General features: G+C 44.4%; 1 protein-coding gene across 1 annotated transcript in view; it reads left to right on the top strand.

The window, feature by feature from the left end:
• The window catches only part of LOC122786910 (titin-like), a 147582-nt gene that overhangs the window by 45511 nt on the left and 76183 nt on the right, over nucleotides 1-25888 (top strand). The window contains exons 74-125 of the mRNA XM_044053443.1: nucleotides 88-495; nucleotides 1855-1998; nucleotides 2125-2223; nucleotides 2347-2433; nucleotides 2577-2684; nucleotides 2815-2901; nucleotides 3044-3142; nucleotides 3349-3462; nucleotides 3562-3636; nucleotides 3737-3796; nucleotides 3955-4029; nucleotides 4167-4256; nucleotides 4530-4565; nucleotides 4739-6580; nucleotides 6911-6961; nucleotides 7496-7894; nucleotides 8034-8312; nucleotides 10162-10431; nucleotides 10508-10647; nucleotides 10973-11099; nucleotides 11276-11542; nucleotides 11666-11932; nucleotides 12431-12694; nucleotides 13626-13765; nucleotides 13850-13976; nucleotides 14096-14362; nucleotides 15540-15806; nucleotides 15899-16165; nucleotides 16467-16606; nucleotides 16680-16806; nucleotides 17161-17303; nucleotides 17658-17781; nucleotides 17861-18127; nucleotides 19646-19743; nucleotides 19830-19998; nucleotides 20075-20344; nucleotides 20445-20711; nucleotides 20803-21081; nucleotides 21189-21597; nucleotides 21819-21943; nucleotides 22016-22282; nucleotides 22382-22651; nucleotides 22742-23041; nucleotides 23130-23432; nucleotides 23518-23705; nucleotides 23865-23979; nucleotides 24065-24352; nucleotides 24558-24709; nucleotides 24803-24950; nucleotides 25041-25218; nucleotides 25314-25435; nucleotides 25545-25832. Coding sequence (XP_043909378.1) covers nucleotides 88-495; nucleotides 1855-1998; nucleotides 2125-2223; nucleotides 2347-2433; nucleotides 2577-2684; nucleotides 2815-2901; nucleotides 3044-3142; nucleotides 3349-3462; nucleotides 3562-3636; nucleotides 3737-3796; nucleotides 3955-4029; nucleotides 4167-4256; nucleotides 4530-4565; nucleotides 4739-6580; nucleotides 6911-6961; nucleotides 7496-7894; nucleotides 8034-8312; nucleotides 10162-10431; nucleotides 10508-10647; nucleotides 10973-11099; nucleotides 11276-11542; nucleotides 11666-11932; nucleotides 12431-12694; nucleotides 13626-13765; nucleotides 13850-13976; nucleotides 14096-14362; nucleotides 15540-15806; nucleotides 15899-16165; nucleotides 16467-16606; nucleotides 16680-16806; nucleotides 17161-17303; nucleotides 17658-17781; nucleotides 17861-18127; nucleotides 19646-19743; nucleotides 19830-19998; nucleotides 20075-20344; nucleotides 20445-20711; nucleotides 20803-21081; nucleotides 21189-21597; nucleotides 21819-21943; nucleotides 22016-22282; nucleotides 22382-22651; nucleotides 22742-23041; nucleotides 23130-23432; nucleotides 23518-23705; nucleotides 23865-23979; nucleotides 24065-24352; nucleotides 24558-24709; nucleotides 24803-24950; nucleotides 25041-25218; nucleotides 25314-25435; nucleotides 25545-25832 — 11493 coding nt within the window. The remainder of the gene's footprint in view (nucleotides 1-87; nucleotides 496-1854; nucleotides 1999-2124; nucleotides 2224-2346; nucleotides 2434-2576; nucleotides 2685-2814; nucleotides 2902-3043; nucleotides 3143-3348; nucleotides 3463-3561; nucleotides 3637-3736; nucleotides 3797-3954; nucleotides 4030-4166; nucleotides 4257-4529; nucleotides 4566-4738; nucleotides 6581-6910; nucleotides 6962-7495; nucleotides 7895-8033; nucleotides 8313-10161; nucleotides 10432-10507; nucleotides 10648-10972; nucleotides 11100-11275; nucleotides 11543-11665; nucleotides 11933-12430; nucleotides 12695-13625; nucleotides 13766-13849; nucleotides 13977-14095; nucleotides 14363-15539; nucleotides 15807-15898; nucleotides 16166-16466; nucleotides 16607-16679; nucleotides 16807-17160; nucleotides 17304-17657; nucleotides 17782-17860; nucleotides 18128-19645; nucleotides 19744-19829; nucleotides 19999-20074; nucleotides 20345-20444; nucleotides 20712-20802; nucleotides 21082-21188; nucleotides 21598-21818; nucleotides 21944-22015; nucleotides 22283-22381; nucleotides 22652-22741; nucleotides 23042-23129; nucleotides 23433-23517; nucleotides 23706-23864; nucleotides 23980-24064; nucleotides 24353-24557; nucleotides 24710-24802; nucleotides 24951-25040; nucleotides 25219-25313; nucleotides 25436-25544; nucleotides 25833-25888) is intronic.

Here is a 25888-nt window from a genome sequence, read left to right as displayed (position 1 = left end):
TAGCACTCGTCAGAGTGTGACTTTAACTTGAAGGTTTTTCTATCAAATGTGATAAAAAACCATCTTATAAATAAATGTTCTTCTAAGTTGTCTTAGAAACAAAGACACCCGACATGTCCAGAAAACCACGTCTGACCCCAGATAAACCTGAACCACCAACCTACATCCCGGAACCAAAACCAAAAGAACCAGAGGTTCAAGACGAAACAAAGAAGGTTACCCGAGTGCCGAAGAAGGTTCCAGAAACAAAGAAAAAAGTTCCAGAAGAAGCAGAAACATTTGTGGAGGAAATAAAGAAGGCTCCAGAAGAAACAAAGAAGGTTCCAGAAACACCAATAAAGATTCCAGAAGAACCAAAGATAGTTCAGGTAGAAACAAAGAAGGTTCGTGAAGCTGAAAAAACGATCCCAGAGGTACGGATGAAGGTTTCAGAAAAACCAAGGAAGACAGAAGAACCACCAAAACAAGTTCAGGCTTCAAAGCAACAGCAACAAGGTAGATATAGATGGAAACACCAAGTTTGAACATCTTAATAACTAATCCTCGCTAATCTTGATCTTTAACACACTGTCTATTATTCTGTTATACCTTAAACTGAGTCATCGAGGACTTTTGTCATCATGTGTTGTTCTGTGTTGAATCCACGAAGAAACCACAAAAAACATTAGTGCAGACTACAGTTAGTAGTGCAGTTACGGTTAGTGTAGAACGCTGTGTTGTTCTTGTGTGTTGATGGTTTTTGTTTTGTCTTGTTTTTGTCTCTTGCCACTGCTCAATGGTGCATATCTTCATTCTTGGGTGAAATCTTAAAGATGACCCAGTTGTCCTTGAGACCGATCATCATCAAACACTAACAACTAAAGACCGACAGACGTCTCTTGCAGCAGAAGATGGACAAAGACAAGAAGTGAAGACACATGACACTTGTGACACATCTGTCCTGAGAAAAGAAACCTTCTTAAAACATGAAATAAAACATCTCCTAAAGGAAGATCAAGAGATTTCTCCCTGGTACAGTGAAGATACCCAACCAACACACACAGAACATGACGAAGAAGCTGTGAAGTGTTTGAGGGTTGTCTCTCCACCTCTAAAGAGACCATTAAAAACAGATGCCACAAAGACAAAGACAGAAGTTTCACCTTCTGATTCTGGATCCAAACGAGATGTTTACAAGAAAATAAGTCCAGTGAATAACATCAGGGAACAGAAAAATGTTTCTGAACCATTTGTGGTTTGTCATGAAGAGACTGGAGAAGAAGCTGCATCGAAGATGTCTACAGTACCTAAAGATGTTCTGAGTGGCAGATCCATGTCTTTAGTTTTGCCACAATCTGATAAAGATAGAGTGTCACCTCTAGTTACAGTTCAGCCTCCACTGTCCAAGAAATTGAGCCATGAAGAAGTTTCCTTAACCAAACACATTCAGACAAAACATCTACACTGTGAAGAGGAGACTCTTCTCCTGTGGAAACTCACTGCTGCTTCACAAGAACAAACTAAAGGTGATTTGGACAGACAAGAAGATAACAAGAGACCAACGAACAGATGTGAAGAGACACAACGACAAGCTCTTAACAAAGGTATTCTTTTGTACTTGAGCCATGCAGGTTCATGATCTCCATCACGTCATCTTACTGTTCTTTTGTGTCTTCTGAACAATAACAACAAAGATCCTAAACATCTTACACTAATCTTCACTTCGCTGAAACTTGTTTTTGAACCTCACTCTTAACATCTTTCATTGAGAGTTTGTTTTTCCTCTCACACAAATGTGTTGGTTTGTGTCATTCTTGTGGTTCAAAAACCACTTTGAAGTCTTGTTGGTGATCTTGGCATCTTGTTTTCTAAAAGTGTCTCATCCAGAGGAGAAGAAACCATCTCTGCCTGCGCCAAAACCTTCTGCTCCTGCAGCTCCTGCTGCTCCTGTTGCTCCTGCTGCTCCTACTGCTCCTGCAGCTCCTGCAGCTCCTGCAGAGAAAGTAGCTCCCCCTGCAGGTAGTTAGTCTTTGCTGACGTTTGCACAGTCAGCCATGTTGTCTTCCATTGTTTGTTTGTTTTTCTTCCCGTTGTCTTACCTTCTTGTCTTCTTGATCATGATCTTGGCATCTTGTTCTCCCAAAGTGTCTCATCCAGAGGAGAAGAAACCCTCTGTACCTAAGCCAAAACCTTCAACTCCTGCAGCTCCTGCTGCTCCTGCTGAGAAAGTGTCTCCTCCTGCAGGTAGTTTGTCTTTGCTGACGTTTCCACAGTCAGCCATGTCTTCCATCGATTGTTTGTTTTTCTTCCCGTTGTCTCACCCTCTTGTCTTCTTGATCATGATCTTGGCATCTTGTTTTCCCAAAGTGTCTCGTCCAGAGGAGAAACCATCTGTACCTACACCAAAACCTTCAGCTCTTGCTGCTCCTGCAGAGAAAGTGTCTCCCCCAGCAGGTAGTTTGTTAGTCTTTGCTGACATTTCCACAGCCAGTCAAGTTTTCTTTTCTTTTTGTCTATTGTTGTTTGTTTGTTTTTCTTCCCGTTGTCTCACCCTCTTGTCTTCTTGATTATGATCTTGGCATCTTGTTCTCCAAAAGTGTCTCGTCCAGAGGAGAAGAAACCCTCTGTACCTACACCAAAACCTTCAGCTCCTGCTGCTCCTGCTGCTCCTGCTGCTCCTGCACAGAAAGTAGCTCCCCCTGCAGGTAGTTTGTCTTTGCTGATGTTTCCACAGTCAGCCATGTTGTCTTTTCTATTTGTCCATGTTAAGATGGTTTTGTTTGTCTCTAATTCCTAAAGTCTTGATTTTGACCTTGGCATGTTGTTTTCCTAAAGTGTCTCAGGAGGAGAAGAAACCATCTGTACCTACACCAAAACCTTCAGCTCCTGCTCCTCATGCACAGAAAGTGTCTCCCCCTGCAGGTAGTTTGTCTTTGCTGACGTTTCCATAGTCAGTCATGTTGTCTTTTCTTTTTGTCCATTGTTTGTTTGTTTGTCTGGTTTTTCTTCCCGTTGTCTCACCCTCTTGTCTTCTTGATCATCTTGACATCTTGTTCTCCCAAAGAGTCTCGTCCAGAAGAGAAAAAACCCTCTGTACCTACACCAAAACCTTCAGCTCATGCTGCTCCTGCTACTCCTGCAGAGAAAGTAGCGCACCCTGCAGGTAGTTTGTCTTTTACTCATCTCCAAAAGCCTTTTAATCTTAATTGAATTCTTGAAGTCCAGTTGCTCCTGATTAAATTACTTTAAGAGAACTATGATCTTGATGAAGGAGAAATCTTCACAAACATCTTGTCCATCTGTTGTTTGTTTTTGTTGTGCCACCTCATTTTCTTCTTGATCATCATTTTGGCATCTTGTTTCCCAAAGTGTCTCCGTTAGAGGAGAAGAAACCATCTGTGCCTACACTGAAACCTTCAGCTCCTGCTCCGGCTGCTCCGGCTGCTCCAGCTCCTCTTGCAGAGAAAGTGTCGCCCCCTGCAGGTAGTGTTTCTTTGCTGATGTTTCCACAGTCAATCATGTCGTCTGTCCTGTTTGTCCATCATTTGTTGACCTTGACCTTGGCATCTTGTTTTGTGAAAGTGTCTCCTCCAGAGCAGTTGAAGGAGCCTTCACCTCGCTTTACTGCTCCTACAGAGAAAGTGTCGCCCCCCGCAGGTAGCTGTGTTCTATCTGTTTGTGTTCTTCTTCTTCTCGTCTTCTCTATGTTGTCTTAATTGTGATCTTGGCATCTTGTATTTTGAAATGTCTCCTCCAGTGGAGAAGAAACCACCTACTCCAGTGTCAGAGCCTCCAGCTCCTGCTGCTCCCCCTGCAGGTCTGTGATTGTTATCGTTTTTCTGTTTTCTTTCTGTCTGAACTTTTCTTCATTCTTACATGTTGAATTTGTCCTCTCTGTGTTTAAATGTGTTGTCTCTCTCTCTCTCATATCTTCTGTCTTCTTGGTTGTGACCATTGGTATTTTGTACCCCTAAGTTTCTCCTCCTGAAGAAAAGAAACCATCTCAAGTGAAACCAAAGCCTGATGCAGAAAAGGCTAAGCTTCCTGCAGGTATTTTCTTACATTTGTTGTCCAGGTTTTTTGATTTGTGTCTGTTGATTTTTGGACTAAAATCTTGATTTTTGCCTGTTTGAGTTATTCGTCGTATCTTTGCCAGTGATTTATTAATCAAATTGGCATTCTTGTAGCTCAAGTTGCACCAGTGGAGAAGAAACCATCTCCTCTGGTTGAAATGGCTAAACCATCTCCTGTGTTTGAGGAAATTGTTGCACCTGAAGGTAACGTCTTTTTTTAATTTACACTCATGTTGCTCTTCTGTTTTTCTTCCATATTTCTTGTTTGTGTCAAATCTTCATAAAAAAAAAAGAACTTTGTTCTCTGACTTGTCTGAATGTGTTGGGCTGGTGTTAATATTCTATAATCTTTCATATTAACATCAATGTCCAATGAGACCAAGTCATTGAGACCAAGTCATTGCTATGTTGAAACATGTGAACATCATAATATTGATTTCACAGAAAATTAACATTGATCTTATTAAACTCTTACAGACATGGAGCCAGTTTCAGCACCTGGACCAACTAAAGGTATATACCAAATATTGGCTTCTTTCATTAAGAAAGAAATTGGATCTGAGAATACATGTTGCTATGTTGTGTGGTAGTCCTTTGTTTATGGGATGTCTGTATACCTGCTGTAAAAAATGAAATGTATATCTATGTCAATGTTATAAAAGATGTATTTACTGCCTCAACCACAGTGACACCTCTTACGCGAAAGGGTAAAGTTCCAGTTCAGGAAACAAAAACACCTGATTTACCTAAACAGAAGAGCAAATTCACCAGAATACCCCAAGGGAAGGAACCAGAACCAGAAACGGTCAAGTTGAAGAAGGTACCAGTAAAACCTCTGGAGCCTGAGAGGCAAGTTGTAACCCATAAAGCGGAAGTGGTGAGGCATCACGATCCAGAACTTATGGTTCACAGACTTCATGACAGAGAGGATCGAGAGATCATAACACTTGGCAGAACCGATCGAGTCTACACTGCAGAGGAAGAGACAGTTGCATTAGGGCAGTTAGAGGAACCTGACAGGGTTGTGGCTGTTCATAAAAAAGAGGAAGAAGGTTGGACAAGAACTCCAAAATCAGAGAGAGAGGGGAAACCTGAGGGGGCAAGTGTGGACAAGAAGAAAATAACTAAACTGCCAAAGGCAGATGAGCAGATAGAATCTGTTAAACTGAAGCCATTTAAAAAATCTGACAAAGTAGAAGAAGAACCAGAAAAAATCACACTGAAAAAGGTCCCAACAAAGCCCAAAGAGCCTGAGAAGGAAATAGTAACTCACAGAGTTGAAGTTACAAGACATTATGATACAGAAGTAACAGTTCAGAAGCTTTGGGAGATACAGGATCGAGAGCTTGTAACATTTTCCAGAAGTGAGCAGGTTTTTACTGCACCTGACGAGGTCCATGAATCGGGGTCTATGGTGGAACCTGAAAAAGCAGGGGCAGAGAAAACAAGATGGATGAGAACCCCTAAAGCTCCAAAAAATGAAGAACCTGAGCCAGACTTAACAAAAAAGATAATAAAGATATTGCCAAAGAAAGAGGACACTCAAGAAGAAGTGACATTAAAACCATTTGAAAGACCGAAAAAACCTGAAGCAGTCGAGCCTCCAAAGGCAAACAAAGATGCTGAAGGAAAAACAGATGCTGAGCGTTCACCGTTCAAGAGAAATGATCCACCACAGAGAGACCAACCCAGTGCTGCGATAAAATACGTCGCAGACAAAAACGTCACAAGTCCACAGGTGATTCCTGATGTCAACAAAGAACTGACAGAGGACCAGCAAATGAAAGAGGTTGAGCCTTGTCCCGAGTACCAGGAACCTACAGCTGCTGACAAGCTTTATGAAAAACCTAAAACCTTCACAAGTCCAGATAAAGAGATAGAGCCTAGTCAACCTCTGAAAGAGCTGAAAGATGAGAAGCAGAAGAAAGAAACACAGAAAAAAGTAGAACCAACAGTTCCACTGAAGAGACCGAGTCCACCAGCAAAGACGGAAGTGATCCATCCCAAAGAAGCTGCAGAACAGCTCCCACAAAAACAGACGTCTGTCCTGAAGAAAGGAGATGAACTCAAAAAGACGCCATCACCAAGAGTCATTAAAGACAAGCCCGTCAAATCTACTGAACAGCTTGAGAAGGTGAAGCTTAAAAAGACACCATCACCAAGATCAGACAAGACAAGGACTGAAGAACCACAAAAAGTCCTTGTTGAAAAGAAGCCCAGTCCTGAAATACCCAAATTGAAAAGTGTTTCACCAAAAGACTCGACCAATGCTGTGACACTCAGGAAGGTCCTGCAGAAGCCAGAACAGGAGGTGACAGAACCCAAGAAAATCCCCCTGGTGAAGGAGGTCTCCCCTGGAGCTGTGCAGCTGACAAAAGTCCCCACCCAGCCAGAGGAGGAGGTCTTTGAAGAGGAGGTGGAAGAAAAGGAGGAAGAGGCCTGGGCCTGGGAGCTTGTTCCAGAGGACTGGGAAGGTGAAGGAGTGGATGGGGCTCTGGAGTCTCCAGGAATGCCCAGCGGTAAACGAGGTGAGACGAGGCCTGAAAAACTCCCCAAGATGATCCTGGAGTGGACTCATCTAATCCTCATCAGCTCCTCATCACCTCCACTATCTTTAATCATATCGTTCATCACACGTCCATCTTTATTGCTTTATTGCTCATTCATTGTATAATGCCTTCTTCCACATCATTCACTCATTGTTTGTCCTCGCCATTGTCTTTCCCCCAGTTCCGTCTCTGCAATCAACCCGTTGTCTTTTGTCCATCTCGTCGTGTGGTTTCTAACGTCTGCTGTTTCCTCTGGATTATTTTACATCTGCAGTAAAGATCTCATTCGTCTTTTTCTTTCCGGTCCAGATGGAAAGCCGACAGAGGAGGCTCCTAAAGGCAGAGGCCGGGGATTTGGGGGTGAGAACAAACAGAAAGTGTCCAACTGTTTAAATGATGTTCACAGTGCCCTGTAGGGCATAGAGTGACACAATTCTTATTATCTATTTTCTAATGCTGCATTTACACTTCATTTACACTGGACATGAAACAAAATGAAACACAAGCTCCAGAGTCAGTCACTCCTGACTTCTCTCCAGGAGCTAAGGCTAAGCTAACTATTCTCTTGAAGATAATCTTTGATTACATTTATGACTCGAGTTCAAAAAATACTTCTTGATACTTAATATGACTGAGTCATGTCTTGATGAGACAGTGGGAACTTGAGCAAAAATCTTTTTGCTCAAGTTTTAATATTTCTATATTTAGTTGCAGTGAATTTTGTGTCTTTGCTTCAACTTTGTCTGTAATTTTGCATTGCGACCAGTGTGGATGCAGCATAACAACAAAAACTTATATTTGTCATGTGGTTTGTGGTAAGAAAACATCTTAAAACCATCAGACTGTTTCATCCTCTGATACTAATCTGATGAGCTGTTGTATCTGATGTTGCAGTGAGACAAACACCATCACCAGGTGATGGCGGCAGAGGTCGTGGCCTGAGGCCTGGCGGGAAAGGCCCATCACCACCAGAGGAACCCTTTGGAGGGTTCAAGCTCAAAGCTGTCCCTCTGAAGTTCGTCAAGAAGATCCAGGACATAGTGCTGAAGGAAGCCGAGTCCATTGGTTCGTCTGCAGTGTTTGAGTGTGAGATCTCACCTTCCACTGCCATCACATCATGGATGAAAGACGGCAGCAACCTGCGCGAAGACCCCAAACACAAGTTCACCGCTGATGGAAAAGATCGCAAGTTGCACATTATTGACGTGCAGTTGTCGGACACCGGTGAATACACGTGTGTGGGTAAAAACGCTGGCAAAGAAATAACGTGCACAGCCAAGCTCATTGTTGAAGGTAAACAAACCCGATTTTTATTGATCAAAACTTAAAAACCATTCTGTTTGTGCATGAAGTTAGATTTTTCTAGACCTCATAGGACACCAGCCTCTTGTATTTTTTCCGTGGTTAATGTGAGATTTTTTTGTCCATGCAGAACTGCCTGTAAAATGGCTGAAAGAGCTGGAACCTGAGACGTCATGCATGAAGGGTCAGCCCATGTATCTGACCTGTGAGCTCAACAAGGAGCGCGATGTCCTCTGGAAACGCAACAGCGCCCCCCTGAAGACACACGCCGGAAAAGTGGCCATCAACATCATTGGTATGCAGCACGCTGTGACCATTCAGAACGCCACTGACGAAGATGCCGGCGACTACACGTGTGAGGTGGTCGGACAGGAGGATGTCAAGACCACGACCAACGTCAAAGTCATGGGTGAGTCTGTGAATTATCACCCATGCAGGATTAGATAAGAATACATGAATACTGGAAGTTTAGGTTGTTAAGCCTTTGGCACATTTTAACATTAAAGGTGACATAGAATGCTTGTATCACACAAATATGTTAGTTATGGAGGTCTACTTACATATATTAACTTGTTTTCATGGTCACATATATATGTTAGTTATGGAGGTCTACTTACATATATTAACTTGTTTTCAAGGTCACAAATATATGTTAGTTATGGAGGTCTACTTACATATATTAACTTGTTTTCATGGTCACATATATATGTTAGTTATGGAGGTCTACTTACATATATTAACTTGTTTTCACGGTCACATATATGTTAGTTATGGAGGTCTACTTACATATATTAACTTGTTAACATGGTCACATACTGTATGTTAGTTATGGAGGTCTACTTACATATATTAACTTGTTTTCATGGTCACATATATGTTAGTTATGGAGGTCTACTTACATATATTAACTTGTTTTCATGGTCACATATATGTAGTTATGGAGGTCTACTTACATATATTAACTTGTTTTCATGGTCACATATATATGTTAGTTATGGAGGTCTACTTACATATATTAACTTGTTTTCATGGTCACATATATGTTAGTTATGGAGGTCTACTTACATACATTAACTTGTTTTCATGGTCACATATATGTTAGTTATGGAGGTCTACTTACATATATTAACTTGTTTTCATGGTCACACATATATGTTAGTTATGGAGGTCTACTTACATATATTAACTTGTTTTCATGGTCACACATATATGTTAGTTATGGAGGTCTACTTACATATATTAACTTGTTTTCACGGTCACATATATGTTAGTTATGGAGGTCTACTTACATATATTAACTTGTTTTCATGGTCACACATATATGTCAGTTATGGAGGTCTACTTACATATATTAACTTGTTTTCATGATTAAAAACCTCCTAATCGCTGCAAACGAGCCAATCAAAATATCTCCTCACTGACGCTCTCGTCAGCCGCGCTATTTCAGACCAAAACCACACCCCCAGAACGTGGACTGTGTTGTGATTGGCCAGCCAACGAGAGCGTTCCCACTGTCCTGTGATTGGCCAGGTACCTGGAAGTGACATAATAGATAGGCCAGCTCTCAGGTACACAGCTCCCCCTCTGGCACGGTGGATGCTCTGCATCTCAGCAGCTACAACGAGAGTAGTTCTTCTTCTTCTGCGGTTGAATGTACGCAACCGGATGTGCCCGGTCTAGTGCCCGCACCAGGAGGCGCTACGGTGGTGAGAGGAGTGGTGAGGATTTTTGATGGCGACATCAAATTAAGGAAGTGCCCATCCGCTTCGCAGAGCCCAGGAAAACAATACAACACTATTTTCTCAGCATTGGCTGAACTGTTTGTTCTGAAACTTTAGGGTTTCATAAACGAGGTAATGACGCAGATACACACACAAACGCAGCGTTAATTGGAGCTTCCGGTCTATGTGGGCTTTAAACTATGAACTTTATCTTTTCTATTTATATGAAGCCAGACTCAAAATAACAAGTGTGGTTTTATGAGTTACTGACATATGATGTGTAGACTTGGGTAGATACAGATTTGATCAAAGTCCTGTTCTCCTCATTGGCAGCCATGGCAATACCTGTGTTTGCCTGCTGGATTCTAGGCATAGAGGGCGCTCACAGCACAGACAGCGCTGTCTGTGAGTCAGAACCTCATACAACTGCACTTCAAAAAACTTTGAACTCTCCCTTTGAAGTAACCCCCGACATGTTTCCAGTTCAGGTTTGCGATGTGTTTACTGCACCAGATAAAGCTTCTGTGTGATCCTCAGAAATAATCAAAGATTGGTTGGTGAAGCCACTGAGAGACCAACACGTCAAGCCAAAGGCCAAGGCCACATTCAAGTGCGAGCTCTTCAAGGACACGCCCAACTGGAAGTGGTTCAAGGGCGACGACGAGCTCACGCCATCTGACAAGGTGGAAGTCAACAAAGACGGAAAGGACATGATGCTGACCATCAACAACTGTCAGCCCGACGACGTGGCGGACTACACCATCGAGGTGGAGGATCGCAGATACACAGCTAAACTCACACTTGGAGGTCAGTGAAAGATCCATGTGAGTATGAAAATCACAACATTTGAGTCCAATCGACTAAACTGTGCATTTGATTTCAGAACGTGAGGCAGAGATCCTGAAGCCTTTGGCCAGTGTGGAGGTGGTGGAGAAGGAGGAAGCCAACTTTGACACAGAAATATCGGAGGATGACGTGATGGGAGAATGGAAACTGAGAGGCCAAGTGCTGACCAGAACCCCGGTGAGAACCACTTCTGATCTTGGATTTGATTCTCTAGATTCATTATTCATTCATGGCTGAGCTGTTTGAACTCTAAGTTCTTCAATAACAGTAACATTGGAATCAGTAGGTCAGTGAAAACATGGACAAACCAAACCAAACAGATTCAAGCCACTTAATAAAGGACTTTTGTAATAAAATCTACGTCAGTTTAAGAATATGTTCTCACAGTTAGACTTTTCCAACACTGTCACAAATCTGCCTCTCCATGAAGTCACCATGGATGGATTTGCCCTGACTTTGAACCCCTTCTTTTTTTAACTGATTGATCAACGTTGTTTTGCAGACATGTGACATCAGAGCTGAAGGTGGGAAACGCTTCCTCACGCTGAAGAACGTGCAGCTCGACCAGGCAGGCGAAGTGTCGTACCAGGCTCTGAACGCCAACACCAGCGCTATGCTTACTGTCAAAGGTACAAACACACCACAACACAACACAACACTCCATGCTTCCTGTCTGTGTTTTGTCGTTGGTTCCGTTGTCTGCTGGTTCTGTCCAACTTAGAAACAAAAAAGTGAGGTTTTACTCAGTGGACCGCGTCAGAGAAGTGTCTTTGAGAATAACTGCTGAATCATTCGCACCTCCCAGAGATCGAAATGGGCTTTGTCGAGCAGCTGAAGGATGTTTCTGTGCCTGAAAAGAAACAAGCTAAGTTTGAATGCACCATCACCAAGGACGTGCCTAAGGTCATGTGGTTCAGGGGGGCGGAGATTGTTACCCCGAGCCCTAAATTTGAAATAATTGATGATGGGAAGAAGCACATGCTAATCATAAACAGCTGTGAGTTTGACGATGAGGCTCAGTACACCATCGAGGTGTTGGACCAAAGTTCAAGTGCTCAGCTGTCAGTGGAAGGTAAGTGATGGACAGAAACCTCTTGCTTCATGTCGCTCTTGTTTCTTCTGTGTTAAATTCAATGTTGGTCATGTCAAACTTGTCCAAACTGTCATGTCTGTGTGCTGACCTGATGTATTCCAGGCATGAGGCTGAAGTTTGTGCAGCAGCTTCACGACCAAACGGTAAAAGAAGGTAAAGTGGCTCGATTTGAGCTCGAGCTGAGCCACGAGAACGTGCCTGTGGTTTGGTACCGAAACGAGGTCAAACTCCACGTGAGCCGAACAGTTCTCACACACGTGGAAGGAAAGAGACACACGCTAGAAATGAGGACGTTGACTCTAGATGATACCTGCCAGATAAAGGCAGAGGCCAAAGGAATTTACACCATGGCCAAACTGACGGTGATAGGTAACCAAACTCTCTGCTCCTTCTCTCAACACGAGGTCTTTACACAAATGTCTTTGTCAGTGTTTATGTTTCTATTTAGAGAGTTTTTCTCTTGTTGTTTAGGATTGAAAATGTCTCCAGCAGTGACTGTTTTTCTTTATCCTTAAAAGGCCGTGCAAAAAAATTAAATAAAACTCTTACTGATCAATTAATAAAATTTTATTGATTATAATAAACAAGTTTAAAATTTATGAAAAAGAGATTCTGGTGTTTTATAAAGTTCCACTAAACACTGCGTTGGCTTCATGCTTCATTAGGGTTCATGATATGACAGAGCTGAAGAAAAACCCTGTGTGTGTGTGTCTGCATACACAAACTGTTCATGGTTTCACATTTAAAATATAACATGAATTTTTATAATAAGATTCTTTAAAGGTGTTTTCTGTTCTTAAATAATATAATCAAAACTGTGAAAGTTGTCGTTTGTGTTCCTGACTCTTTGTCGCGCGTCTGTTCCAGAGGGCGATGCCGTCTTCGTGGTGAAGCTGCAGGATTACACGGCCACAGAGAAAGACGAGGTCAGTCTGGACTGTGAGCTGAGCAAAGACGTCCCCGTTGTGTGGTTCCACAACGAGAAGGAGATCATCGCCTCTAAGATGGTGGTCATGAAGTGTGAGGGCACACGCCGATCACTGATCCTGAAGAAAGTGGAGAAGAGCGACGAAGGCAAATATGCATGTGACTGTGGAACGGACAACACGTCGGCTAACATCAGCGTTGAAGGTAAACCCGCGTTCACTGAGACCAGACCACTGTGTCCACTGTGTCCACGTGTCTCTGCGTTCAGTCCAAATCTACATAAACATGAACGATTACATTTCACTGGGTTATGGTTTGTTTTATCTGGATCTCTGTTCCTTTACGCATCAGCTTCTGTGTCCAACTGTCCACTGTTTCTTCTACTTTTCTTCAACTGAATATAGCATGCTAATAGCATGCCCAACCTAATCTTGTAGCCATGGCCGTATTAACCTCATAGCCTCGCCAATGCTAATCTCGTAGCCCTAGCCATATTAACCTCATAGCCTCACCCATGCTAATCTTGTAGCCCAAGCCATGTTAACCTCATAGCCTCACCCATGCTAATCCCCCATGCTAATCTCACGGTTAATACGGCTAATAGCCTTAGCCGTATTAACCTCCTTTAAAAATCAATGCAGTAAATTGCAATGACACTGTTATCAGGATCCCCCTCAAGGGGACCCCTTTCACTGACAGCAGCCAGGTGGCTGGCTGCTGTTAGCGACTACTGAGAGGGGCCCCTCTCGATAACAGCCAATGACACTGTTATCGGGATCCCCCTCAAGGGGGCCCCTCTCTGTTTTATTTTCTGAATAATGTTAATGTGAGTATGTGCATGTATGTATGTAAAATGTTCAAATGTTATGCACAGTATATGCAACAGCAGTATTTGTCAACATTTTTATTTATAAAGTGTGGGTGAACTTAAACTGTACGGCTATGCTGTGGTTCCTGTTGGCTTTGCGCGTGTGTGTATGTGTGTGTGGGGGGTTGTGGCATGGGGTGAGGGGGGGGGCCTCCATGTCTATTTTGCTTGGGACCCCAAATTCCTTCAAGCGGCCCTGCACATTACATTACATTAACACTGGCAATGAGACATTTCATCACTTTCTCTTTTTGTTGTCTTCGCCAGCTCGGGACATCAAGGTCGTTCGGCCAATTTATGGCGTGGAGCTATTTGATGGAGAGACGGCTCGTTTTGAGGTGGAGATATCTGAGGACGATGTCCATGGTCAGTGGAGGCTGAATGGAGAAGTCCTGACACCGTCCTCTGTGAGTGCTAACTTCCTTTTATCACATGATATACTGTACATGTATATTTGTATTGATCTGTGTTGTTCATCATCCGCTTTGAAGGACGTTGACATCATTGAGGAGGGAGGAAAACACACTCTGATCCTCTACAACTGCAAAGTTCCCATGACCGGTGAGGTGGCGTACGCCGCCGCCAACGCCAAATGTTCCGCTAACCTGAAGGTCAAAGGTAAAACAAAAGCATCTCAATTCAAGTGAAACTGAAGACAGAGTTGGTGATGAAGACCTCGTCTGCCACAGATCTTGGTCTTTCTTTGGTTTTGAAACTTTTGGTCTGTTTTTCTGCAGAACTTCCTCTGAATATCCTGGTTCCCCTCAATGACGTCCAGGTGTACGAGAAGGATGAAGCCAGGTTTGAGGCCGAAGTGTCAAGAGCACCCAAGAGCTTCCGCTGGCTGAAGGGTTCTCAGGTGCTTGAGAGCGACGAAAAGTATGAGATGATCCAAGAGGGCAACATGTACACTCTGGTGATTCGCTCGTCCGCTTACGATGACGAGGCAAAGTATATATTTGAGGCCGAGGACAAGAGGACGACGGCCAAGCTGGTCATTCAGGGTGAGTTTGAGTTTTCAGTCTTGTATAAAGTACTTTACAATGATACTTGATATGTTACCAGAAAATGTCCCTTTTTACAATCTTACTTAAGTAAAAGTACTTAGGCATCAAAAGTTTTCTGATATAAAATTTAAGTAAAAGTTAAAGTATTATAAATAAGTGAGGAGTGAAATCCTTTTCTTCCTCGAACATAACCAGACCCCAGGGATGTCACCTTTAACAGTGAGGGAATCCATGAGGGCATGTCATACAGCACACAACAAAGAAAACGTCTCAATATGAAACTTGAACAGCTAACTAGTGATATTCTCAAATTAGATACTATGCTTGTGTCGCACCCCGTCCAATGATTTCTTCAAAAAGCAATTAACTCTTCAAACAGAGTTCAACCTGCTATCGACAAGACGCATTGAAAAGCTAATGAATAAGTCACAGAGTAAAGCACACGAATGTGGTGAAAAACAGGGAAGATTCTAGCAGAAAACCGTGGACAGGACCTTAGCTGAGATAAATGATGAAACACATCATACTGAGATGAATTCATGTTTCCATAGATTTTAATCAAAGCTGTATGATAGTGACACTTTATTTAATTCATTTTTCAGGAAAATAAACGAAAATAATACTTAATAATCCAGAGGACCCAATGGGCTCCCAAGTGAATTCTTAAAAAAATGTGCAGAGCAGCTTTCTCCCATCCTGCTCTCTGTATTTGAGGAGTCACTGGTTCCCTTCCTCTTACGATGCGACAAGCGCTCGTTTCTGTTATTCCTAAAAAATGTATTGTGCATTATCTGAAACCCATAAGGACTATTTTTACTTATGTATCATACTGTTTTGACTTAATTAATATAATATGTATTTATGTCATTTTGATATGTAAGTGATGCATGTAATATAAGTTCGATCAATACTAGGCTGTTGAAAAGTATTGTTTCTGTTTACTGAATTTATGTACTTTGTACATTATCTCTCTATCTATAAATATCAATAAAAAAGTGAGGAGTTAGGATTGACTTAGGAAATATAGTGGAGTAAAAGTTACTAGAAAACCAAAAGGTAAAGTAAAGATATGTGAAATTTGTGAAAACTACAGTAACAAAGTATTTGTACTGTGTTACATTATAACGCTGGTGAACTTTTTCTAAAAGCAAGTGTGCACGTTCTTCTACGGCAGGTATTCGTCTGGAATTCGTCAAACCAATCAAGGATGTGACGGTGAAGGAGCGCGAGACGGCTGAATTCAGTTTTGAACTTTCCCACGACAAGATTTCTGTGGTCTGGTACAAAAACGACGTGCGTCTGCATCCCAGCAAAGTTGTGCACATGTCGGACCAGGAGAAGATCCACACACTGGCCTTCAAGGAGGTCACCATCGACGACACGTCCATGATCAGGGTGGAAGCCATGGACAAGACCATGAACGCCATGCTCACCGTCATTGGTCGGTCACCTCAGCCTCTGAATATACGCAAGGATTCAAAATGAAAGTTTGAAAACCTGATAACGTGTAACGTGGTCTTCTTTGAATTACAGAGGGCGATCCATACTTCACCACCAAGCTGCAGAACTACACGGCCGTGGAGAGAGACGAGGTGAAGCTGATCTGTGAGCTGAGCAAAGCCACTGCTGACGTCAAATGGTTCAAGGATGGAAAAGAGATCACACCGTCCAAAAACATCGCCATCAGCACTGACGGCAAGAAACGCCTCCTTGTGGTCAGGAAGGCGGAGAAGGCGAATATCGGAGCGTACACGTGTGACTGTGGCTCCGATAAAACCACCGCCAACCTCAACATCGAAGGTGAAAACATCTGATTTTCAAATAAAATGATTAACATTGAACTAAAGGAAGATTTTCCTTCATTTAAGCAGCAGCACCAAGGACTTGTGTGTTACTGTAAATGTGTTTATTTTATGTTAACAGAAAACAGAAATAACACAACCACTCACACCAATCAAGAACCTTCACGATAAGATTAAGATTATTGGTTAAGATCTGTTCCCTCTGATCTGGTTTGGATGATGTGGTTCAGTGTAAAGTCTGGATGGATCCTGTGGTTACAAAAGAACTGAAACTGACTCTTTTTTTGGGGTCTTTGCAGAGCGAGACATCAAAGTTGTCCGTCCTCTGTACAGCGTGGAGGTCACAGAGACAGAAACTGCCAAGTTTGAGACAGAGATTTCAGAGGAGGACGTCCATGGAAACTGGAAACTGAAAGGAGAAGCTCTGCATCAGTGTCCAGTGAGTCCAAGTCCACCTGAAAATCGCTCGTCTCTGTGAACTCATTCAATGACATGTCCCTGTTTTCTTTCAGGACGTTGAGATCAGAGAAGAGGGAACCAAACACATGTTGATCCTCTTCAATGTCCGCATGGACATGGCAGGGGTCGTGGACTTCTCCGCCGCGAACGCCAGATCTAACGCACAGCTCAGGGTCAAAGGTCATTTCATTTCTACATTTTTCAGGATTCTAGATCGCTGTTTCATCACAAACTTCAGAAAAACACAAAATATGACATTTTTGATTTTATTTATTTAAAAATAAATAAAAGCTGGTGCATATATACAGTAAGTGTATATAAATATAAATATGTCACACATACTTACGTAAAACTGTGATTTATTATAAAAGTTTGAATCATCTGTGAACGACAGAGACGGCTTTTTTCTTTTTCTTTATCTCACATTCCAAAGTGTCACGTGTCAGCCAATCAGCTGCCAGAGTATTTTCAGACTTTATCTGAAGTGAGAGGCCACTCTCTGATTGGCTGAACAGGAATTCCTCTTGTCCACAGCTCGCTCCATCAGCCTGATGCGTCCACTGAAGGACGTGGCGGTGACGGCTGGAGAGACGGCCACCTTTGAGTGTGAGCTGTCGTACGAGGACATCGAGGTGGAATGGTTCCTGAGCGGAGACAAGATGGAGGCCAGTGATCGAGTGAGTGTCTTTTTATTCTGAGTGAAGAAATTAGAAGAAACTGATTTATCGCTTAAGTTTAAGTGAATTCAACTAAAAAAAGAAGAAACTGATTTATCACTTAAGTTTAAGTGATTTCAACTAAAAAATGAAAAGAAAGTGAATTTAATTCTGTCATTTAAAGATTTTATTTTAACTGTGAACTGTGTCTGTCCCTCTGTCTCTGTGTCGCTCCGTCTGTCTCTGTGTGTGTCTGTCTGTGTGTGTGTCTGTCTGTCTGTCTCTGTGTGTGTCTGTCTGTCTGTGTGTGTGTCTGTCTGTCTGTCTCTGTGTGTGTGTCTGTCTGTCTGTCTCTGTCTGTGTGTCTGTCTGCAGGTAAAGACTCGTGTGGAGGGCCGCGTTCACACTCTCACAGTCAGAGACGTGAAGTTGTCGGAGGCCGGTGACGTCAAACTGTCGGCCAAAGACTTCCAGATTCAGGCTCAGCTCATGGTCAGAGGTGAGATGGCACCGTGGACGGTGGACACATCACAGCTGTTGTTGTTATTATCTGACGATCATGTGACCTGTGTGTTCAGAACCAGCGGTGGAGTTCACCAAACCTCTGGACGACCAGACAGTGGAGGAGGAAGCCACCGCAACGCTTGAGTGCGAAGTTTCCAGAGAGAACGCAGAAGTCAGGTGGTTCAGAGACGGACAGGAAATCAGAAAGACCAAGAAGCACGACTTGACCGCTGACGGTCGCAAGAGGGTGCTAGTCATCCACAACTGCTCCCCGGACGACGCCAAGATGTACACCTGTGACGCCAAAGAGTTCAAGACTTCCTGTTTCCTGGAGGTCACACGTAAGAGCTAACTCAAATATTATAATTTACGGTTTATATTATTAAATGCCAAAATTTGTAAAAACAGTTTAAATTAGATTTTTATAAATAATCATTAAAGGGGACATATTATACCCTATTTCCCCCATTAAAATAGTTCCCTGGTGTCCTAATGAACATGTCAGTGACATGCTTTGGTCAAAATACCATAAGGATGAAGAATCATAGCAGTTCAATAACCCTGCTAAACCCGCCCCTTTCAGAACGCTCGGTTTTCGTGCTTTATATGCAAATGAGACACAGGCAAACACACACCCACTTCTTCCAGGGGGTTTCTGATTTGTCCTCTTTACAGCGCTTTACAGCTCTATTCGTCTCCCCCTCCCTCCACTAGTTCTCTGACAATATCAACATGGCAGCGTGCGCAGAAAACAGCGAGAGTGCCGTCACAGGAAGAGACGTCCTACGTAAGGATCGAGCCGAACAGTGCCGAACTGCAAATCAGTTAAAAACACTTATAAACAGCACTGCTGATCGCCACCGCTGATCGCCAGCGGTGCACGGCGAGCTGAATAAACTGCATGTTGCTGTATCAGACCGGAGACTGTGCTCCGGAGACCGCTGACAATCAGCGGTGACACAGAGAGTGTAGCACCGCTGCACAGAGAGTGCAGCACCGGTGATCGCCACCGCTGACCAGCCCCGGTGCTCCGGGCAGTTTAGGCAGATCGCCGCTGCATAAACAGCTGCTTTATGTGATTGTATCAGACTGAGTCTGTGCTCCGGTCATGGAGGACGTACTGAACAAATATTTTTAATTAGGACGTGTCAGAATGGTCAGTTATGAGCTCTGTATGACCTTTTCTTAACAATGTGTGTGTTTGTACGTCGGTGAAATACGTCCCCTGACTAAATACAGCGACCGCTGGCCGCAGTCTGATGCGATGTGGTGCGAACAAACGTTTGCTGACTTTATCCGGCACATTAGCTTCATATATAAAATCCTCTGTAAAACACTGTGCTCCACTGTGCAGCCACCAACAGCACACTTGTCCCTTCGCGTTGACATAATACCCTCTTCCTCCCTCACCTGCACTCTCGCAGGGACAAGGTGGAGCTAAGGTGGAGCTCGGAAGTAAACGTACTGGTGGGGCGGTAACATTCGCGGTGAAGTGCGCATGCTGCCGTCATAAGCGCAGGGAATTCAACATTCAACATTCAACGTTTTATCGCCTATACTTACACTAAGGGGGACCACGAAAACATGACTGAGTATTCTTTTTCCACACTTTGGCGACTGGTAGGGCCTCCAGAGTCCCAAATATAAATTTTAAATTGAGTGACAAAGAAAAGTCTGTTCATAACAATTTTGTCCCACTTGAGCTTCCATGCATAACTGTATTATTTATTCAAATGTAAAAATGTTTTTAAATGTTGCCTGTTGCAGTAATGATATCACTATTATTATTATTATTGTTGTTGCTAATATTTAGCGTGTTGAATCCTCTGTGTGACATTGCGGTGTTTGTGCGTCCTCAGCTCCTCACGTGGAGTTTACGAAGCCTCTGCAGGACGTCGAGGTCAAAGAGAAAGAATCTGCCAAGTTTGAATGTGAAGTGTCTCGTGAGTCCGCCAAGGTGAGACCGGAGTCGCTACCGCTGCTCGTGTCACATAACCACTCAACCACCTGTTGATGCTAACGTCTTTTTTTCCCTCGCTCCAGGTTCGATGGTTCAGAGACGGCGCCGAGATAAGAAAAGGAAAGAAGTACGAGATCATTGCAAAAGGCGTCCAGCGTGTCCTCATCATCCACAAGTCGGTGTTCGACGATGAGGCCGAGTACGAGTGCGACGCCAGAACCTCCAAGACGTCCGGCATGCTCACAGTCATTGGTGAGCTGCAGCACCAGCGCTAACACCATCGTCCTGTTCTGTAAGTCCGACACACTGACCGTCTTTCTGTTCACAGAGGAAGACGCCAGGTTCACCAAGAACCTGTCCAACGTGGAGGGGACAGAGACGGACAGTGTGAAGATGATCTGCGAGGTGTCCAAGCCGAGTGCTGACGTCAGATGGTACCGAGGAGAAGAGGAGCTGCCCGAGGGAGGTCGCTACGACCAGATCGTGGACGGACGCAAGAGGATCCTGATCATCCAAGATCTGAGGATGGAGGACGGTGGAGAGTACAGCTGCAGGCTGAGTCCAGCCGTCACCACGTCCGCCACACTGAAACTCAACGGTGAGGAAATGGACATGAAGGTTAAAAGTTGCCACCAGATGTTTCCTTCTTCTACTCTCATCTGTCTTCTTGTGCTCGTCCTCTTCTGTATCCTCCACAGAACTAGCAGCTGAGTTCATTGCTCGTCCCCAGAACCAGGAAGTGGTTGAGGGTGAAAAGGCCGAGTTTGCCTGCTCCGTCTCCAAGGAAACCTACGAGGTGAAGTGGTTCCGAAGTGATAAAGAGTTGGAAGATGGCGACAAGTTTGTGATCATCAGTGAAGGAAAGAGACGTGCTCTTATTGTGAAAAGCTGTGAGCTGAAGGATGAGGGAGGCTACGTGGCTCACATTGGCAGCGTGAAAGCATCGGCCAGTCTTTGTGTCCTTGGTACGACTCGTTTTCTCTTTCTCACTCTTCTTTGTTTTCCTTTATCTTTTCTTTTCTGGTTCTAATGCAGTTTGAATGTGTTTCCTGACAGAGAAACTGAGGATCATCACCCCGATCAAAGACGCTGAGGTGAAGGAGGGAAGTGAGCTCGTGTTTAACTGTGAGACAAACCAAGAGGGAGCGAAGGCCAAGTGGCTGAAGAACGAGGAGACGATCTTCGAGAGCAGCAAGTACCTGATGATGCAGAGGGACAACGTCTTCTCTCTGAGGATCAGAGACGCACAGAAGGCTGATGAGGCCAGCTTCACCATCAGCCTGACCAATCAGAGAGGAGAACATGCTAAGTCGACTGCCAGCGCTAAAGTTGCAGGTACGTGAATAATTCACTTTTTTAATCAGTCTTTTAACAGAAACTTTTGTCACTTATTTACTTTCGTCCTGAGCACCTGTCTCCTCCCTCTTTTTCTGAAACCTCAGAGGAGAAACTAAGGTTCTTGGAGCCCATTGAAGACGTGGAGACCCAGGAGAAGAAGACCATCAGCTTTAGCTGTAAGGTGAACCGCCCCGGGGCGACGGTGCAGTGGCTGAAGGCCGGCGAGGAGCTGACACTCAGCAAACGCATCGTCCACAGAGTGGACGGCCTCAAACACACGCTCACCATTAAGGATTGTGTCATGGATGACGAGAGTGAGTACACTGCCACGGTTGGAGACGATAAGTGTTCGGCTGAGCTCATAATCAGCGAGGCGCCGACAGACTTCACCGCACAGCTCAAAGACCAGACCATCACTGAGTTTGAGGACGCAGAGTTCACCTGCAAGCTGAGCAAAGAGAAGGCTGCTGTCAAGTGGTACAGGGACGGACGTGAGATCAGAGGAGGACCCAGGTACTGACCCCACGTGTGTTTGGTGCTTGGTGGTTTCTGATGAGATGTCAACAATTTGTTCGCAGATAAAGATGCACATGATGATCAATGAATATCCTATAATTTGTTACATGGATTTATTCAAATAAATGTCGGGCTTTACAATCTCAGGTCATGACTCACAGGTCACAGCAGGTGTACATGAAGTAACAAGCACCTGCCGTGTGTGTGTGTTTCTGCAGATATCACATGGAAAAAGAAGGAAAGGTGTGCAAACTGATTATCAAGGTTTGCAGACCTGATGATGAATGTGAATATGCTTGTGGCATCGACGAGCGCAGAACCAGAGCAAGACTCTTCGTCGAAGGTACATTTCTCTTTTTAACAAACACAGAGTAGAATTGGACCCCAGTGTTTGACAATGTTTGGTGTCTTGCAGAAACCCCGGTGGAGATTGTCAGACCACCTCAAGACATGTTCGAACCGCCAGGCTCGGATATCGTATTTGAGGTGGAGCTCAACAAGGACAGAGTGGATGTGAAATGGATGAGGAACAACATGATCATTGTCCAGGGAGACAAGTACCAGATGATCAGCGAGGGCAAAGTCCACCGACTTCAGGTCTGTGAGATTAGACCCCGAGACCAGGGAGAGTACAGGGTCGTAGCCAAAGACAAGGATGCTCGAGCCAAGCTGGAGCTGGCAGGTGAGTCCATATCCAGAACCTGATCACAGTATCACAGCTGAATATAAGAGATGACCGTATAAAAAAAAAAAAAAATCTTTGGTTTCCTCTTGTCTCTAGCTGCTCCTCAGATCAAAACCACTGACCAGAATCTGGTGACGGACGCCGGTAAACCCTTTGTTATGACTGTGCCCTATGACGCTTACCCTCGTGCTGAGACCGAATGGTTCTTCCTGGGAGCCAGTCTTCCTGTCCAGAACATTGACACCTCTGCCGACAAGACCGAGTACCGTCTGAAGAGCCCCAGCAAGGAGAACCAGGGTCGATACAAAGTGGTCATCAAGAATAAGCACGGAGAAGGTGAAGCCTTCATCAACTTGGACGTGATTGGTGAGTTCATTATTTTAATGATTAAACGGGTTAAAGAAAGTTGGTGTTTCTGTGGACATCAGACGAGTTTGTCATGTTGATGGTTTTTAGATGTCCCCGGACCTGTCAAGAGCCTCAGAGTGGTGGACACTGCAGATGGTGAGGTCAGTTTGGCCTGGGAGGAGCCTGAGTGCGATGGCGGAAGCAAGATTGTTGCCTATGTTGTGGAGAGACGTGACGTGAAACGCAAGACTTGGACTCTGGCCACAGATCGCGCAGATGCCCCAGAGTACTGTGTCAGTGGCCTCCAAAAGGAATCCATGTATCTGTTCAGAGTCTGTGCCCGAAATAGAGTTGGAAGTGGACCCACTGTTGAAACAGAGGATGCTGTTCAGGCCAAGAACAAGTTTGGTAAGTAAAAACCACCAACACCAGCTCCACAATCAAAATTCAGATAGAACAAGACTTTCGTAATGAAATCCTTTTTTTCCACTGATAGACGTTCCTGATGCTCCAGAAAATGTCACAGTAGCCAGCGTGAACAAGTTTGGTGCCACTGTCGCTTGGGAGCCTCCCAAGTTTGACGGCGGCTCTGAAATCACTTCGTATGTGATTGAACTCCGCGACAGGACGTCTGTGAAGTGGGAGGCGGCCTTGGTTTGCAGTGCCAGTGACCGCTCAGCGATGCTCAATGACGTAGTGGAAAACAAGGAGTACATCTTTAGAGTTCGAGCCGAGAACAAGGCCGGCATTGGTAGACCCAGCGCTGCCACAAACCCTGTCAAGATCATGGATCCCATTGGTGAGTGAAAAAACAACAGCATTAGTTTTCTCATGCTAGATATTCAGCAGGAATTAAGTTAACCTTTTTTGTTGTGGCCTTGCAGAGAGGCCAAGCCCACCACTGAACCTGAACTTCACCGACCAAATCAGCTCAGCCGTCACTCTCACCTGGGAGACACCCACTAGCAATGGCGGCAGCATGATCACCGGTTACATTATTGAGAAAAGTGATGAAGGCAGTGACAAGTGGCTCCGCTGCAACACCAGACTGTGTCCAGATCTGGTCTACCGGGTACAGAGTTCACAACCTGCTCAACCGAGTCCCATCTTTTGCTTAATTTGTCCGTTAACATGCACCCGTCCCACCATGATTCCACCTTCTTTGTATCTTTTGTGTTTTCTAAAGCTCAGTTTCATGAATGTTAACTGATGTTACAATGTTGTTCTTCAGGTGTCGGGTTTGAAACCCGGTCAGAAGTACCTCTACAGAGTTTGTGCTGAGAACGCTGCTGGAGTCTCTGACCCAGCAGAACAGCTCGGGCCACTGCTCGCTGACGATCCTCATGGTACAACACATTTGAACCAACACCTGTGTTTTTTGTTTGTTTGTTTTGCACATTTATTACAAAAGACCTGCCTCTTTCTCTGCAGTTGGTCCGACCTTTGACCTGAGCGGCTTCAGGAAAGGCCTAGAGGTGATCGTCCCTCAACCTCTCTCCATTAGAGTCCCGATTACTGGATACCCGACCCCTGTCGCGAAATGGACCTTTGGAGACAAGCAGCTGACCACAGAGGATGAGCGTGTCTCCATGGTTACAAAGCCCACGTACACTGAGCTGACAATCACACCGAGCGTCCGTCCAGACAAAGGAATCTACTCGCTGCAGCTGGAGAATGACGTGTCCTCAGTGTCAGGAGACATCGAGGTCAACGTCATCGGTAAATGCTGTTTTTCTTAACTCATGATCTAACTTATAATCATGATTGAAGAAAGTCTGTTATGTTTTCACCAACATACAGTCCAGCCACAAGGAGGAGCTGTCATTCCAGGACCTCATGATTTATAATGATCCTGTTTAAGATTTCTATTTTTTACTCTTTGGAGTACAAAGATTTTTCACTTCCTGTCTTAATGTTTTCCCAGCATGCCCCAGTGCTCCCAAAGACTTTAAAGCGGCCGAGGTGACGCGACACCATGTCCACCTGATGTGGGAGGCTCCAGAACATGATGGAGGAAGTCCAGTCACCCATTACCAGATCGAAAAGAGAGAAGTGACACGCAAGACCTGGGCCAAGGTTTGTCAGACAAAGATTACGACAGAATCATGGAAATGTCTCCAGTTAATGTCTTTTTGAATATTTAAAACTAGAGAACAATGTTTGTTCCAGGTGGCAACTGGTGTCCTGGACCTGGAGCACACCGTAACAGATGTGATTGAAGGGAAAGAGTATCTGTTCAGTGTTACTGCCTGCAACAAGTGTGGACCTGGCGAGCCAGCGTACATTGACGATCCTGTCAACATCTCATCTCCTGCCAGTGAGCATTTCTTCACTCAGAGCAACAGCCAGACCATGTTAGAAATATCAAGACTTTAGACTACATGAATGTTTTCCTCTTCCTCTGCAGCTGTACCTGATCCTCCTGAAAACCTGAAGTGGCGTGATAAGAGTGGCAAGACTATATTCCTGTCGTGGGAGCCTCCAAGGTATGACGGTGGAGCCCACATCAAAGGCTACGTTGTGGACAAGTGTCAACGTGGTTCTGACAAGTGGGAACCCTGCGGTGACCCCATCCCTGAACTGAAGTATGTTCATCAGTTTATCTTTGAGAACAGTGCTAATAAATGTCCTTTTGTCCTCTGAGTGACATTTTCCAATGATATTTGTGTCATGTTCACAGATACCAGGTCACCAGTCTAATTGAGGGTCAGTGGTACGCCTACAGAATCCGAGCATTCAACAAGTTGGGAGCCAGCCGACCCTGCAGGGCTACCGATGAGATCCAAGCTGTGGATGCTAGAGGTCTGATCCCGATATGTGTCAGAATTGCTGGATCAGGAAGAGTAGAAATGGATAAGGTGTAACTAAGTCACAGAAGGATCTGATAAGTTTATTTTTGTAATCCCCACAGAACCTCCAGAGATCCAGCTGGATGTGAAGTTGCTGGCTGGTCTGACCATCAGGGCGGGCACCAAGATCGAGCTTCCTGCTGATGTCAAAGGAAAACCTGATCCCCGGGTGAAATGGACTAAGGCTGACCTGGTCCTGCGTGCTGACAACCGCATCACCATCGATACCCAGCCAGGACACTCGAAAGTTTCCATTACGGACACTGTCAGAGGAGACACCGCCACTTACATCATTGAGGCCGTCAATCTCTGTGGACGTGCTACAGCCACCGTCGATGTGAACATCCTCGGTACAAAGACAAATGATTATTTATTTATTCAAGTTTTCATTGAGTCATGTGTCTTG

Source organism: Solea senegalensis, linkage group LG2, assembly GCF_019176455.1.
Source record: "Solea senegalensis isolate Sse05_10M linkage group LG2, IFAPA_SoseM_1, whole genome shotgun sequence".
NCBI classification, from domain to species: Eukaryota; Metazoa; Chordata; class Actinopteri; order Pleuronectiformes; family Soleidae; genus Solea; species Solea senegalensis.
This window is presented reverse-complemented; position numbering and strand designations above follow the sequence as displayed.